This window comes from Pipistrellus hanaki, assembly GCF_964339955.1.
Source record: "Pipistrellus hanaki genome assembly, chromosome: 16".
Lineage (NCBI taxonomy): Eukaryota > Metazoa > Chordata > Mammalia > Chiroptera > Vespertilionidae > Pipistrellus > Pipistrellus hanaki.
In genome coordinates, this window is record NC_140518.1 from 18375419 (window position 1) to 18392409 (window position 16991).

The 16991-nt window shown below is 43.4% G+C and overlaps 1 protein-coding gene across 2 annotated transcripts; it reads right to left on the reverse strand.

The window, feature by feature from the left end:
* Positions 1 to 618: 618 nt before the first annotated feature.
* METTL2A (methyltransferase 2A, tRNA N3-cytidine) lies at positions 619 to 12041 on the reverse strand. 2 transcript variants are annotated; one of them, XM_084861632.1, is made up of 9 exons: positions 11900 to 12041; positions 11604 to 11695; positions 9046 to 9401; positions 7803 to 7852; positions 7404 to 7464; positions 6265 to 6404; positions 3933 to 4039; positions 2045 to 2110; positions 619 to 1206 (listed from the first exon to the last, which is right to left on the reverse strand). In XM_084861632.1, the coding sequence occupies exons 1-9, from the start codon at positions 11992 to 11994 to the stop codon at positions 1049 to 1051; spliced, it is 1125 nt and encodes a 374-aa protein (XP_084717758.1). In that variant the 5' UTR covers positions 11995 to 12041; the 3' UTR covers positions 619 to 1048. The 2 variants fall into 2 exon arrangements, with proteins under 2 accessions (XP_084717758.1, XP_084717759.1); XM_084861633.1 differs by lacking the exon at positions 619 to 1206 and having other exon boundaries at positions 2045 to 2198.
* Positions 12042 to 16991: the final 4950 nt, after the last annotated feature.

The following is a 16991-nucleotide window of genomic DNA, read 5'->3' on the forward strand; positions in this document are numbered from 1 at the left end:
TGGTAAAATTAATATATAATTGGCCAGTGTTCTCAGTGGTTAGAGCGTTGGGTGGAGCACAGAGGGGTTGTGAGCTCGGGCACTTTATCTGGGTTGCAGGTGCGATCCGGGATGCATTCGGGAGGCAACCAATCAATGTGTGTCTCACCCTCCCTCCCTTCCTTCCACTCTCTCTAAATATTAATGGGAAAATATCCCAGGGTGATGAAAAAAAAAGAAAAGAAAAGAATACATCAGCCCAGCTCGTGTTGCTTAGTGGTTGTGCATCAACCTGTGAACCAGATCATGGTTCAACTCACAGTGGGGTCTCATGCCTAGGTTTCGGGCTCAATTCACAGTAGGGGCATTCAGTAAGCAGCTGATGATTCTTTCTCATCATTGATGTTTTTATCTCTCCCTTCCTTTGAAATCAATAAAAACATATTTTAAAAAAAGAAAACATCATATAACTTATGGACCACAAGAAACATGTAAAAATAATAACTGAAAATAAGCAGAACATAAAAAAAGGTAATACCAATGACAATCACATTCAGAAGTGAAGGGGTGTGGATAAAATAAAGTTCTCTCAATTCCTTTTGTGTCAAACATTTAAGGACACAGTAAGACATAAGATGATTTTTCTAAAAATGAAGATCCTTTTAATTTTTGGTCACAGGTTAGAGAAGGGGAAAAATGCTTAAAACACCTTGGAACCAGGTATTTGCATTTCAAATAACTTAATGAAACATACAGTCAAATGGCACTTTATCATACATGATACTTTCACATGGAAATTTCTTGATGCCTTTAAAATTCCAAATTCCCATGAATACTTCAGTTATTAAGATACTATAAAATGACAAAAAAGGTATTTTGAGATCTCAAAGTAAGAAAAAGCTGGAAAAAAGTATACATTAAAGGGCTTCACAAATAGAAAGCATGATTGTTAGAATCTTGATAAAAGTCATTTTCCCTAGGTTCAAGGCTCAAGTTTCCTTGGACTGTCCAACATCAACAAGACACTAGTTGTGAATGTTTTTTAAAAAGCGACGGAGCCCCCATCCTGTCAGGAGCCAGTGTTGGCCAGAAGAGGTTTGCGGTATTTGCACTGAATCCAAACTCGGTACATTGTCAGCTGTTTCCCTCGGTTCACTTGCAATCGACGGTCCATCAGGTTCTGAACCTTTTCCAGTCCAGCAGTCGTGAAAAGTGTGTCCAGTTCATCTAGTTTGGAAAATAGATGTTTATGTATTTTTCCCAGAAGAAAAGTATAGTACCTACCACTTTCTATGTTAAATGAAGCTCCTTGAGAGCTTAGGTATTTTTAGTGGATTCAGCAGGCAGTTTAGTTAAAAATGCAGCAGTGCTAGGAAAGAGCAAGCTCATGTTCAGGCAGGGGAAGCCACACCATGTGGGAAGGGTGAACTGGAACCTGAGGGAAAGCTTCTCTAAAGAGTCAGCTGATGGGGAGGAGTTTTCATGAAGGGCTCTATGAATACCTTAAAATTACATATGTAAAGATCTACCTATATGTATGTGAAAGCCCCTTTTTTTTTTTTTTTTTTAAGGGGAGAGGTCTTATCACTTTCACCAGAGGCTCAGAAAAATATGTGATCTGACAAAGGTCCCAGCAATGGAGTGTTCTTATGGCACTGGTGGAGAAGGAAACTGCAGCTGGGCGAGCAGCAGGGGAGAGCAGTTCAAGGTGATGCCTGGAACCCAGTGAATGGTGAGTTCACCCTAATTAAGATGCATCTAAGGCACAACCCAGCTTAGAGGGTGAAAAAGCTGCACTGGAGTCTAGCAAAATGGGTTGGCTTCCCGTTATGAACAATGTGACAGAGAGGAAGAGCAGACGGCAGAAGAACAAGGCGGAGGACAGACGACAAGCTGAGCCGTTCTGGAGAACAGTGAGCGGTTCAGGTTGGCTGTGAGGGACGGGAAAGGCTAGGAAAAGGTTGTAAAAGGTAGGAGGGCCCGATGACCTGACTTCTGGAAGTCCACCAGGAACATTTAATATACTTTGGAAGTATTAATATAAAGATGAGTGTTGTTTCCGTACCTTGGGTGAAGAAGTAAACTCTGGTGCCATCACCTCTCACATAGAAATTTTCAGACAGACACTGACCTGCACAGCAATGTGGCAAAAATAGAGAAACTTTAAAGCACTTTCTTGAATTTCACTGTCAATCAAAGGTACATCACAGATCATCTTCCTGGGTAGAGAACAAAATTCTCTCTTGGTTATACTTGGTACTTAGCAGGAAACTGCAATTTTTCTCCTACAAAGGAATGGTGTTTTGGAGAACAGCTAAAGGGGCATGATCAAACTGCAGGCTAAGTAACTTATACATGTGACTCTCAGCTTCCCAGTCTACAGTTCTGCTTCCTCTGAAACAGGTTGTGTTTTCGCCTTTTCCCTGTTTAAATAAACACTACCTACTTTTGGTTTAAAGAAAAAAAAAAAAAAAAAGGAAAAGTAAAGTAAATAAATATCAAACAATATCGCTAAGTCTAAGTATACCATTAAGTCTAAGCCACCAATACTATTTTGGTGTCATTTCGCATGTCTCTCATGTGTCCACACACATATTCATATATATGTCACACATATACTCTTTTTATCTTAGACACACACACCCTTCTACTGCTAACCCCCGACTGTACATCAATTTAACACCCTGGTGTGTAATCCTTCACCTTTTAAATGTCAACATAATCTTACTTGCTTTCCTTACCTACGTATTTCTCCCAAGCTACTGTTACATGTGGGCTCAAGTCTGAAATACTCATCTGTGCACTGTCCTCATTTGGAAATAAAATGGAACACCCGCCCCAAAACCAGCAGTATGCCCTTATACAGAGGCATTCACCTTGTTTCCAAGATTTTGCTATGTATATATTATGGCTGGTTCTTGAAAAATTCCCAAAAGGACTGTTAGATTGAATAGTTAATATAGAGTAGCTTTTTAAAAGGCCGTAAAAGGCTGGCCAGTGTGGCTCAGTGGTTGAGTATCGACCAATGAACCAGGGGGTCATTGCCTGGATTGCCGGTCAGGGCAGATGCAGGGGTTTCAGGCTCGAAATTCAGCAGAGAGTGTGCAGGAGATAGCCAACCAATGACTCTCTTTTATCATTGATGTTTCTATCTCTCTCTCCCTTTCCCTTCTTCTCTGAAATCAATAAAAAAAGGCCATAACAATTTATGTTTTACCAGTAGTGGAGAAACATCTCTCTTTCTTTGAACTGGCCAGCAATTGGTTTAAGAACTGGTATCTCATTGTTACTTTTATTGACCACATGTGTCAAACACAAGGCCCGCGGGCCAAATCCAGCCCGCCAGGCCTTGCAATGTGGCCCGCACCGCGCTGTCATCACTGCACTCCGCTGTCAGTTTATGACATTGTCAGTTTATGACTGTTCAGTAAACCATTCGGCCCGCGATTTAGGCTGGATTTTAGATTTTGGCCCCTTCTCTGATTGAGTTCGACACCCCTATCCCTTGAAGTTTTTTTTTGGCCATTTGAATATGTTCTTCTGTGAACCAACTCTAAAATATTTCTTCTGTTTTTTGGGTGGGTCACTGATCTTTTCCTTATCAGTTTGCCAAGAGTCCCTTGAAGAGCACAGATATTAAGTCTTTATCTGTTTTATGCACCAAGAATACTTGTCTTTTAACTTTTTAATGACATCATTTGCCACATCACATTTAAAATTGTTTATATAATCAAATGTCTTTTTCTGAAAGTAGCTCTTTAAAAAGTAGCTGTCTTGGTTAAAAAGACCTCCCTAACACCTAATTATACAAACCTTCAAAAAAACAGACCACCCTTGTCATGCATGAAGTGGTTTTATATATGAAGCTATAATTCTAGTGTCTACTCTGTTCCACTGATTTTTACGTCTATTCTGATGGCAAAACTATTGTTTTGATTATAGTAGCAAAATACCTTTTTTAAACCGAAGCTGAGCCATGTCATGGCGGCCATAATCTCGCAGAAGCATCATACCTCCAGGCTTCAAAAGCCTGCTCAGCCTAGTGATAGCATTCTGCATCCTGTAGGGGGGGGGGGGGGGGGGGGGGAGGGGGGGGGAGGAGACAGAGAATGAAGATCAGGCCTCTTTAAGGATAAGATTCCCTTTCTTTTTTCTAAAAATATTTTTTTTTTTACTGATTTCAGAGAGGGAGAGGGAGAGAAACACCAATGTAAGAGAATCATCAATAGGCTGCTTCCTGCACGCCCCGTACTGGGATGGAGCCCACAACCCTGGCATGTGCCAACAGGGAATGGAACCATGACCTCTTGGTTCATAGGTGGACACTCAAGCAGGCTGGGCAAGATTCCTTTTCCTTGCTGCATATTCTAAAAAGACCATGGTCTTCCTAACCCTGAAGTCTTAGATCCTCTGCCCTTGCTTTAGTTAGAACGGGAGCACACATCCAACTTCTGATGAGCCCTCTGGGGCCTAATAACTGAGGATAACCTCCTTGTCTTAGGGCTCCACCACAGGAAAGTGACACACTCTGCTGGCTCACTTCCTCCTCCTCCTGGGATTGCCTCAGGAGGAAGCCATCCGGGCCCTGTGCTCCCACCACCTGCAATGGGACTGCTAGTAAACTCATCTCCCTCCCCCTCTAGGCCCAAGTTCTTTGAATGCAGATCTTTCCATTTGTTAAATAAAGACTGAACCTCACAGTCAGTATGCAAATGAGTAACTGAGGGAAGTGCTTCACATTTCCTATTACACTTTTTTTTTGTAATTTTTTTTTAAACAGAAAGGTTTTTTATTTTTATTGATTTTTCGCAGAGAGGAAGGGAGAGGGATAGAGAGAGCCAGAAACATGGATGAGAGAGATACATCGACCAGCTGCCTCCTGCACACCCCCCACCGGGGATGTGCCCGCAACCAATGTACATGCCCTTGACTGGAATCAAACCTGGGACCTTTCAGTCCGTAGACGATGCTCTATCCACTGAGCCAAACCGGTTTCGGCTCCTATTACACTTTTTATATTGAGGCTTGGTATAGCATTCTGCTTTTCTAACTTCAGAAGTATAAACACTACAAACTTACAAAAAAAATCTGAAAGTTTATTTAACTACTGAATATCTTATTTTTAACTTAAATGCTGCGTTTCAGCCCATGCAAGTTTTTTATTTTTATTTTTTCCATGCAACATTTTTAAAGTTGTTGCATTTAAACTTCTGCAGTTACTAATGTTTTGAGCCATGCAGGCACTTTGGGCTATTCTGCATCTACCTTTACTGTACTATCATTTTCGTCATGCTGAGTACCCCTCTTACTCATGAGAACGTAGAATTAGGCGCAGCTAAGCACGGTGCAGTGCATGTCCCCACCAAACTCCGGTGCAACACGGACCCCCACCAAACTCTTCCCGTACCCTGGGGGTACGCGTACCACACTTTGGGAAACACTGGTCTAGAGGAAACATGGGCTAGAGAAAATCAATCACTCCCCCGGGTCTCCAACCAACACTGCTTCCTTGAAACAGTATTTTACTAGGAAGACAAGTTGCCTACGGTATGCCTATGAGCCTTTAATGGTATCTTTTAGGGTACAGCAATTGTCTTTTATCTAAATTGATTTTATGAAATTCTACTGAACTCGTTTTCCACAGAACTGAAATATCAGAGAATAGCTGAGTTAGGCTTCACTGTACATTCTGTGCTGTTAATAAGCTTGGTTTATGCCCTGGCTGGGTAGCTCAGTTGGTTAATGTAACATCCCAATATGCCAAGGTCATGGGTTCGATTCCCAGTCAGGGCACATACAAGCAGCAACCAATGAGTATATAACAATAAAATGGAACAATAAAATGACGTTTCTCTTTCCTTTCCCCTCTCTCTAAAATCAATTAAAAAGAAAAAAGAGAGAGAGAGAGAGAGAGAGAGAGAGAGAGAGAGAGAGAGAGAGAGAGAAAAGGCTTGGTTCATTTAAAAAGGCTAATAATGAGATGTTGAAACAGCGTACTATGAGATTATCAATATGAAATTTCTCCAAATAAGATGTCCTCCCATTCTTTGGGGATATTATACCATAAAAATGAAAAAAAAGAACCAACCAATGAAGTCAATAAGCAGTTTTAGAGGCTGAAACAAAAGTTGGACTTCAAGGCAAATTTAGGAAAACGGTCGAGATGTTTCTATCACTTTATATGGAGTGGTTTCATTCTGTCTTATCAGAACATTCTTTTTATTTAGGGCCCAACTCCGATATCAAGGTCCATGACTAAAGCTTTGTTTTTGTTATACTACTTACTTGTCTGGAACAATCGCTGAAAGAACAAATATGAGGATGATAATATCGAGACTCTCCCCGGGAATCGGATAACTCTTATCTTCATCACACAAATCATGAACAAAGGCAAAACACCTTGCTGCATCATATGCTGAATTTGTCTGCAGATAATTGGAGAGAGACAACATGAGAAAATGTTCACAGAGTCTCAGATAAACTAATCTTGCTTTAAGTGTAACTGCAGTTACTTCCCTCTGAGGGATGGCGCTGTAATCATTAAGATACACATTCCTTTTTTTGTTGTTGTCAATACTCAATCGACAATATTTTTCCATTGATTTTTTGAGAGAGTGGAAGGGAGGGGAAGAGACACACAGAGAGAAATATCAATTTGAGAGAGACACATTGATTGGTTGTCTCCTGGTTGGGGATCAAGCCTATAACAGCGGTATGTACCCTTGACTGGAATCAAACCTATCCACTGAGCTAAACCAGCTAACAGGAGATTACCAGCTGCTGGGTTAACCCAGACTGAAGTCTTTGGTACAGGGACAGTCATTCTGGTGAGGAGCTGAGAATACCCAAACAGGGTGGACTTATAAGAAACTGGGAGGGGTAAGCATGTGCAAAACCAGGGAAAACCTACTACAGAAAGTTAGCCTGCAAAGAGAAAACAAATTTGAAAAAGATAAGTTAGCACTGGGCAACGAGAGATAAGATTCTATGAACTCGGGGGAGGTGTAGTGATGGAGGGGACGGCAACGTCTCACTGGCCAGCCAACTTGCGTTGGTATCTGACACCTTTTCAGGGCTGAGTTTCAGTCCTGGCTACACTTGATGCTCTTGGGTTCTATGACATTCCACTTGACTGGCTGAGTTTGTCTACATGTTTCTGCGACTTGTAACTCAAAGAACTTTGGCTAAACAATCATCTCATTTCAATCCTTAAAAAATAAGTTTGGCGAGGCCTAAGACCTGCCCAGAGTTCCCTGGCTGGCAAGTGGTACTCTGTACTTGACCCTTTCCTCTCCTTCAGGCTATTCAGTAAATCTTTGACTTTTCGACCACAGTACAGTAAGGAAATAGCTAGAAACAATGATTTTTAGAAGACCCTTTCCCTTTAATCAGTGGAAATTACTGATAGGAGCCACTGCACTTACCTGGACCAGTTGTATAGCTGTGGAAGAAAAATCACAACAGTAAACAAAGAGTCTTGGGTCACTGAAATGGGCAGGAAAAACAAAACAAAACAGCAGAAGAATTACATTACAAACTGGATTAGTATGTCTATGCTCTTTCCTGAGTAACAGGGTTAAACTATAAAAGTAGCATATATTAACAACGTAAAAGGTTTAAATCGCACTAATTTCCTTGATGACAAAGGTTAACATATAAATCAGATTAAATCAAAACAACCCAAAAATGGATAATGTAGAAATGTAAATCTCCTGTAACCCATGGCTCCCAATAACCAGCTACATTTGATGTAAAACTTTTGATAAACAACCCCTCACTTTCCTCCTCTTTGCTGTCATAGTTAAACTTTACAACATACTTACTTGTTGGTTTCTAAAATCGGAAAAACTGTGTTTCCCACACCACAACCAACCTGCAGACAGAAATGAATTATTAATCACAGAACTTTCCAAATTAATTACCCAAAGCAAGATAAATAATCAACAACAGATAATCTCGCCCACTTGTTTTAAGGATGATGTAGTGACCAGAGCTAAACAGTACCTATGACATTCCCTGACCTTGACTTCAGGAACATGTACAGAAATAGCATGGGCTTTCATTAGCGGAAGGGGCTAGAAAAAAAGGGCACAGGTTGCTCTTACTTTAAAAAAAAATTTATTTATTGTTAACAGGGTTGCTTTTACTTTTTGAATTCTAGTGAGTGGTCCTGTAGATGAAATATTTTCATATTGAGCTCTACTATATCACAGAAAAAAAATTTCTAATGGACTGGGAAATTTTCATGAAAAGGGAACCATGATCACACTGTCCTTAAATACAGCACTGGGTGTGGTAATAAAAACAGCAGCCATTTACTAAGCGCTTACTATGTACCAGACACTATTCTTAACTATTTTATATACACCATTTCAGTTCATCTTCTAAAAACTATGAGAAAATGAGCAGGGAGAAAGAGAGAGCCAGACGTCCCATTCTGCTTGGGGGAGGGTAAGAGGTAAAAGGTCATGCCACAGGACTCAATCTCAAGGCTAATCGGCTTCCAGTGGAGTGTGTAGTCATCATTTGTGAATTTACATTACAGCACCGACCTAGACACTTTTCCAGATGGCAGGCGCAATACAACCTACAACTTTCAGATGCTATTATATATGATGCTCCCAGGTAGTATACGTCAGGTGATCTGTCTTTGTTTGCCACAACCACCAGATATCTTGGTCTACATTTAGGGCATTTCAGTTAAAAAATAAAGGTGAGCCTGGCCAGTGTGGCACAGTTGGTTGAGCATCAGCCCACGTACCAGAAAGTTGCTGGTTCAATTCCTAGTCAGGGAACATGCCCTGGTTTTAGGCTCGATCCCCAGAAGGGAGCACACAGGAGGTAGCCCATGGATGTTTCTCTCTCATTGGTGTTTCTATCTCTCTCCCTCTACCTTCCTTTCCCTGAAATCAATTATATATACTTAAATGGAGGTGATTCCTGGCCAACATAAGGGTCAAGTCTTCATCAGACAGATGTCACTTTGTGGTCAGCCTCTCTATTCGGACCATGTGCACAACATTACAACTTTACTAACGTACTACCAGAACAATAAAGAACGATTACCTCGAGTATTCGGTAGGTGGCTGAGGATCCAGGAAACTCATCAGCACAGATTTCCAAGTGACTGAGTTTCTGAGTTACCTTCTCTTCCACAGGAAGAGTCTGTGCTTTATGCCCCAGGCTGTTTGAAGAGCACTTGTGCTGTTCTTCTGTTATTAAACCAGGTCCACCCGCCTTGCTCCTACATTCAGGCACTTCACTCTTCTTCTCTGAGAGCCAATCCATCAAGTGATTTTGGTTCTGACTAGGTGCCAGCTCTGGGAATTCAGTGAAAAGCCAATGCCTGTCCTTGAAAAATCCATTTTCGTGGATTTTGTAGAAGTCATTCCAGTATTTGTGGGCATTGGTCTCATAATCAACTGTAAATGTTTAAAAAAAGACTTTAAGAACCATTTCTCAACACTTTGTATCTACTGTCAACTGTCACCTTGCTTCATCAAATGTCATTTTATACTAAAAGTATCCTCAATTAGAGCCACAGCCTCAGAGATGGAGATCATTTAGTGCTAGACCTATCACACTCGAATTCCCTCCATAATTGCCCTTCTACGGAGTCCAACTTCTGCCTAGGCTCTTACTACCTATCAATTCTTCTCCCACGTCTTTGGATGGCTCTTAACGCTTTGCACTCCGCTGTCCCCTCTCAGGGGACATCGGAATTCTAGCATATCACTCGGATGTCCCCTCTCAGGGGACACTGCAGTTTATTAGTGATTACAGGGAATTGAGTTATTTCAACGCACGTTTCCGCCGCAAAGTAGCGTCGAGTAGCTGGTAGCCAATGTCCAGAATGGTTCGGAGTGCAAAGGGTTAACTATTAGAAAATTCTAATGTTCAAAAAAATCTGTCTAATACCTCCTGGCCAAAAGGTCCTACATTTCTCAGGACCATACAGAACAACTCTTTTGTGTTTGAGGGCAGTCATTTCCCCCTCTAGACCTTCTTTTATAAGCTAAACACCCCAAGTTCTTCTGTTTGTTCCCCATGTGAACTCAATGGTTGTGATACAGGCAGCTCTTCTTTAAATATGTTCCTTTGTTGATGGTTCTTTAGAGTGTGGATACCAAAGAGGAAAATAAAGATTGTTGACAAAGAAAAAATGTCTCAGCCGAGTAAGAGTTTTGATGATAGAGGACAGGATATATATACTAAAGAAGTGTGGACTGCTGAAAAGAAAGCTGTTGTTGAAGGTGGACAAGGTTGCTCTAGATTTCAGTTTTCTGCTTGTTGCCAATACAGGACCTTGATTAGTGTAGCAGAAGAATAAAAATCTAAGAAATTGGGTTTTAGTTTCACCATTGCTACTACTAACTGTTTACCTCTGGGTAAGGCACTTCATGTCCTGGGGTCCAAGTTTCTTTAATTGTAATAAGGGGTTATTGGATCACATGATTTTCAAATTATCTTTCAACTGTAACTTGCTTTGATCTAGTCTGTCAAACTATGCATGGTAAATATTTTGTAACTGGAATCTTCTAATGGTTGCCACAGAACTCTTTCAGTGGGTACTACTCTCTAACTGCTAGTCGTAGTACCTTCAATCATCTCTGAGGACCTAGGCCCAACATAGAGTTTTAGTGTCTAGGAATATTTTGCAGTGAAATCATCCACCTCTCCAGAAGCAGTATCTTTTTCTTTGGCCAGATTTATCTCCATTCTGTTTCACCTACCTTTCCTTGGCAGGAGCCCCAAATTCTCACAGCCAGTACACAAAAAAAACACACACATAATTCACCAGTCATTAGTCCCCGCTTCCAACATTTAAGAGTCCAACCACTTGGATCTAGCTTCAGTGGTGACATTTCCTCAGGCAAAGTCATGTAGAATATACATCCTCTCTAAAACAATCTATGGCGATTGCCAGAAGCCAGCCATATTAACCCTTTGCACTCCGAACCATTCTGGACATCGGCTACCAGCTACTCGATGCTACTTTGCGGCGGAAACATGCGTTGAATTAACTCAATTCCCCGTAATCACTAATAAACTGCAATGTCCCCCCTGAGAGGGGACATCCGAGTGATATGCTAGAATTCCGCTGTCCCCTGAGAGGGGACAGCGGAGTGCAAAGGGTTAATATGGGTCTAGCCGAAAACCGGTTCAGCTCAGTGGATAGAGCGTCAGCCTGAGGACTGAAAGGTCCCGGGTTCGATTCTGGTCAAGGGCATGTACATTGGTTGCAGGCACATCTCCAGTGGGGGGTGTGCAAGAAGCAGCTGATCAATGATTCTCTCTCATCGATGTTTCTAACTCTATCTCTCTCTCTTCCTCTCTGTAAAAAACCAATAAAATATATTTTTAAAAATATGGGTCTAGTAAACATAATTAAAAACTTAAGCACTAGAAAATAATATCAAACCCCCCTCCTAAAAAGAAAAACACCCTCTATGCCCTAACAAGACTTTACCGGTGTAGCCCATTTCCATCCTTGCACATCTCCAGTTCTACCCCCGAGCCCAGATGAACAAAAGGCTCTTGGCGCCCTCGGTTCTCCGCCTCCCGGAGCGCGCGCCCAGCAGCAGGCTGGGCTGTGGCGTCCACTGAGAGCCCCCGGGGCGCACCTTGCTTCTCCGGGCAAACGCGCTGGGTGCTGTTCTCCCGGACTTTCCTCTCGGCCGCCGCGGCCTGCTCCGCCGACCACTCCACGTTGTCCCTGGGGAAATCAAACAGGCAGCTCAGGGGCCTCGCGCTCCCGCGGCGGCCGGGGCGAGTAGCCGGCCTCGGGACGCCTCCCTCAGGGTCAGAGCGCGCGGACGGAGCCCGCGGGGCCCGTGGCGGGCGGCCGGCGGCTCGGCGGGGCGCCCGGGGCGCGGGGCGCAGGGCGGGCCGCAGGCCGCGCCAGGGGCAGGGTGGTTACCAGGCATTGTGGTGGAAGACCCGCGCCGGATCGCTCAGCAAGCGGCCCCCGAACTGCTGCCTCCTCCCGCCGGGCTCCGGGCAGGAGTCTGCCATGATACCGGAGCCGGAAATACCTACCGCTCCATAACGCGAGAACTTCCTGCGGGGCCACGCCCCCTTCCGGGGGCGCGGGGAAAGGGCGGGAAGAGACGGGGGCGGGCGGCTCAGGTGGTCTGCGTCTGGGTGGCGCTGGCCCCTCTCGGGGGGGATGGAAGGCTCTGGTGGAGACGCGTGGCGGCAGGAGAGCGGGAGACGGCCCACTGGAGCCTGCCTTCAGTGCTGGGAGCCTCTGACAGGTCCCCCGGTTCACCGAGTTGTAAGGCAGTTCCACGGTAGAGCCGATTGGCCAAAAGAACTGAGAAAAGTAGCTCGCAGGGTGAGGAAATAGGGCAATTCTCCAGCCTCTCCAATCAGCTTTTCATAGTGTGAAAAGCTATGAAATATCTCCATACAATTTTTTTGGGGGAAGGAAATAAATAACTGAGGAGAACTTTATTTTTAAAAAATATTTTATTGATTTTTTACAGAGAGGGAGAGGGATAGAAAACTAGAAACATCCACCAGCTGCCTCCTGCGCGCGCGCGTGCACACACACACATACACACACACACACACACACACACACACACACACACACGAAATGTGCCTGCAACCAAGGTACATGCCCTTGACTGGAATGGAACCTGGGACCCTTCTATCCCCTGAGCCAAACCGGTTTCGGCCTGAGGAGAACTTTAAAAGTGTTTTTTTTTGTTTTCTGTTTTTATAACCTGTTTAAATTATTCATATCCAAGCTTATTTTGCACAGTCAAGATTGTAATTCATACACAGATGTAGTTTTGTGACATTGATAAATTTCTAATCTGATAATCACTACAAAATGATTCTCACAAGAGCCAGCTGTCAATATAAGATAAAGTTAGTTGAGAAGATTTCCAGAAGAGGGATGATTACCATTTGGAAGAAGAGAAGGGTTAGTTATTTGAGTAGAGAAGTACTTGACTTACACTAGTAACCAGTGATCATTTACGGTACTCCATTGCAGATTCTTCCCATAGTCAAAACCAAGGGGAGCCCTAGCCTGTTTGGCTCAGTGGTAGAGCATCCGCCTGAGAACTGAAGGGTCCCAGGTTCAATTCCCGTCAAGGGCACATGCCCTGGTTGCAGACTTGATCCCCAGTAGGGGGCATGCAGGAGGCAGCCAATGAATGATTCTCATCATTGATGTTTCTCTCTCCCCCTCCCCCTTCCTCTTTGAAATCAATAAAAATATATTAAAAAAAAACAAACAAAAACCACTAAGGGGAGCAATGAGAGATTCTTCTATACCTCTCCCACCGAAGAAATGGGAACAATTCCCAGACTCTCTCTAATCACCAAGAAAAATACACAAGTGAATAAAAAAGATAAGATAGTAAAGAACTTGTAGTTTATTTGAAGACAAAAGACTTGCCATTATCATGGTCTTTTGAAACAATTTGAACAAAATCTTCTTTCCAAATAAACACTAGAATTTCTATCTTTTCTCTAGGCTAGCTGTTTGCAGATATGATAGTTGGTTTATGCTTATTCTTGGCATCTTGTTCTCTCATCCACAGACTTTTTTCTCCCTACACCAAAAACTATTAGGGCTCCTAATCAATTGCCCCACTTAATTTCTTACAGAGAGCTGACTTTGTTATTATGTTAGTTCCAATAATTAGTCATTTAAAATGTCCAACAACTTGGGCCCTATTGATATGGTTGTTTTTTTTTTTTAACTTTTAATTATTTTATTTTCCCCCATCACCCTTTATCCTCCTTGTACTCTTCCACCCCTACCTCCACTTATGGAATATTCTAAAGTATCCTAATACTTAATACTTTCATATAATTATCTTTGACCTCTACAACTCATTTTTCTTCATCTTTTGAAGCTCTTTAATATTTTCTTCCGAAGAAATTTGGAAGACATGGCTGAGTCCTCTATGGCAGTGTTTTTCAACCTTTTTTGGGCAAAGGCACACTTGTTTCATGAAAAAAATCACGAGGCACACCACCATTAGAAAATGTTAAAAAATTTAACTCTGTGCCTATATTGACTATATATAAAGTAATTCTCTTGAATAGGAATCAAATAAACACAAAGAAAGTATTTTATAATTACTTTATTATGAAATATTAAGAAAACAAAATAGTGAAAAATTATAAAATTCTTGTCTTGTCTGCACCTACGGCACACCAGGCAACATCACTAGTGTGCCGCGGAACAGCGGTTGAAAAACGCTGCTCTATGCGGCCAGGCCCGGAGCAGCCGGGTCTGGTGCGGCCAGGCCAGGAGCAGCGGCTGCCAGGCTGGGAGCGGCCAGGCCCGGAGCAGCGGCTGCCAGGCTGGGAGCGGCCAGGCCCGGAGCAGCCGGGTCTTGTGCGGCCAGGCCAGGAGCAGCGGCTGCCAGGCTGGGAGCGGCCAGGCCCGGAGCAGCGGCTGCCAGGCTGGGAGCGGCCAGGCCCGGAGCAGCCGGGTCTGGTGCGGCCAGGCCAGGAGCAGCGGCTGCCAGGCTGGGAGCGGCCAGGCCCGGAGCAGCGGCTGCCAGGCTGGGAGCGGCCAGGCCCGGAGCAGCCGGGTCTGGTGCGGCCAGGCCAGGAGCAGTGGCTGCCAGGCTGGGAGCGGCCAGGCCCGGAGCAGCGGCTGCCAGGCTGGGAGCGGCCAGGCCCGGAGCAGCCGGGTCTGGTGCGGCCAGGCCAGGAGCAGTGGCTGCCAGGCTGGGAGCGGCCAGGCCCGGAGCAGCGGCTGCCAGGCTGGGAGCGGCCAGGCCCGGAGCAGCCGGGTCTGGTGCGGCCAGGCCAGGAGCAGTGGCTGCCAGGCTGGGAGCGGCCAGGCCCGGAGCAGCGGCTGACAGGCTGGGAGCGGCCAGGCCCGGAGCGGCCGGGACCGGAGCAACCGGTCCCAGAGCAGCCGGGTCGGGTGCGGCCAGGCCTGTAGCAGCAACAGCCAAGTCCAGAGCAACTAGGTCGGGAGCGGCAGTGACCAGACCCGGAGCAGCTGGTTGTGGAACGAACCAGAGCAACAGAGGCCAGGCCCGGAGCAGCCAGGCCCGAAACAGCTCGCTCCTCGCCTGTACCTGCCCACGGCTGCCTCTCAGATATGGCTGGAAACTTTTGCGGGAACTTGAGGGTCTGCTGAATCAAGTGATGAAGGCTTAGATCTGGATGTGTTGAGTTAGTATAGCGCTGGGGTGTTGATCTGTGAGTGCCTTGGGTGGGGCCTGGATGAGGCTGGTTGACCTATTTGAAAATGTCTTTTGTGTGAAGTGTATCATTGGGCATGTGGAGGTATTATTGATATGAGAAAATGCTAAGTAACAGATTTACTATCTGAAAAGGGATTTACTATCGGGGAAAGGGAGGGAGGAAGAGACTGAACATAAACTGTGCACCTATGGATGAGGACAATGGGGGATGGGGAGGGGGCAGAGGGTGGGGTGGGAACCTGGTGGAGGGGGGAAGAAATGAGGAACCTTTGTAATAATATGAACAATAAAGATTGATTTAAAAAAAAATAATAATAATTTGGAGTAGTTGTTTAGTTGACAGATGTATTAGAAAACATATTGCCATTCTAAACTAAAGACTGCCTTTATGAAGTAATACTTTTTCTATAATGCTTGATATATTTCTTTATGTTTCTTATGTTAACAGTAATACTGTTCCACTTAAATAAAGAGCATTTGGTAAAAAAAAAAACAAAAAAAACAAAAAACGCTGCTCTATGGTTATCAGACTTCATACCACCCTATGTTACAGAGGAGCTAAGGGTCCCTCTGCTGGTGACTAGTGAGAACTCTACTCGCTCAGTGGGTGGCATGGGTTCAAAGGATGTAAAGGTTAAGAACTCCAGTTTGGATTATTGCCTTGGGTGTCAACCCGGGTCAGAGGTAGTTAACTGTTTCATGCTCTTCTTTCAGTTTCAATCAGTGGAAAATTTGGTTGGTGTAACATGTGCTCTGGAACTGAAGGGCTTGGGGAAAGCACCCTGGTGTCATAATTTGGTCTCCTTAAGGTTTCATAGAACCTGGACAGCACTTATAGCAGCCCAGATAATTGGAAAAGCTGGTTTTAAAACTTTAATTTTAAAACAGATTTTCTGGGCCAAAACCGGTTTTGCTCAATGGTAGAGTGTCGGTTTGCGGACTGAAAGGTCCCAGGTTCGATTCTGGTCAAGGGCATGTACATTGGTTGCGGGCATATCCCCGGTAGGGGGTGTTCAAGAGGCGGCTGGTCGATGTTTCTCTCATCGACATTTCTAGCTCTCTATCCCTCTTTCCTTCTCTCTGTAAAAAATCAATAAAATATATTTTAAAAAAAATAAAAACAAAAAAACCCCAAAAAACAGATTTTGTTTTTTTTACTTATTGCAACATAAATATGTATTAATTATAGAACATTTAGAAGGTATAGGTAAGACAAAAGAAAGAAAATATCCCATCCCATCCTTAATTTAACCTACTATTAAACATTTTGGTTTATATCCTCCCTGTCTTTTTTTTTTCTAATTTATTTGTAGAAATAACTTTTAAGTTACTTTCAGAACTGTTCCATGGCCCTGTTTTGTATTGTTTTTACAGCTTCATAGAGATGTAGGTTACGTACAATTAAATTAATCCATTTTACACGTACAGTTCAATGACTTTTTGTAAAAATCTGTATTTGTGCAACCACCATCATAATTCTTAGAACTAACCCCTAAAGTTCTCTCATGCCTCTTTAGCAATTGTAGCCTGCTTTTAAACTTAATAGTGTGTGCATATTATCATTTTGTTTGACATATTCTTTTACAACATTTTAATTATTCTGGTACTGTTTTATATAGTTGCAGCATAATTTACTGGACATTTAGGCTTCTTCAAGTTTCTTACCTAAAAATTCAACATGAAAAACATCCTTATAATGAAATCATTTTGTACATTCATGGTTATTTCTTTAGGAATAACTTCTAGAAGTGGAAGGACTGAGTCAATGGTTATAATTAGCTGCATTACTAAGCTCTGTGAGGTCAGGGCATTTTATCTGTT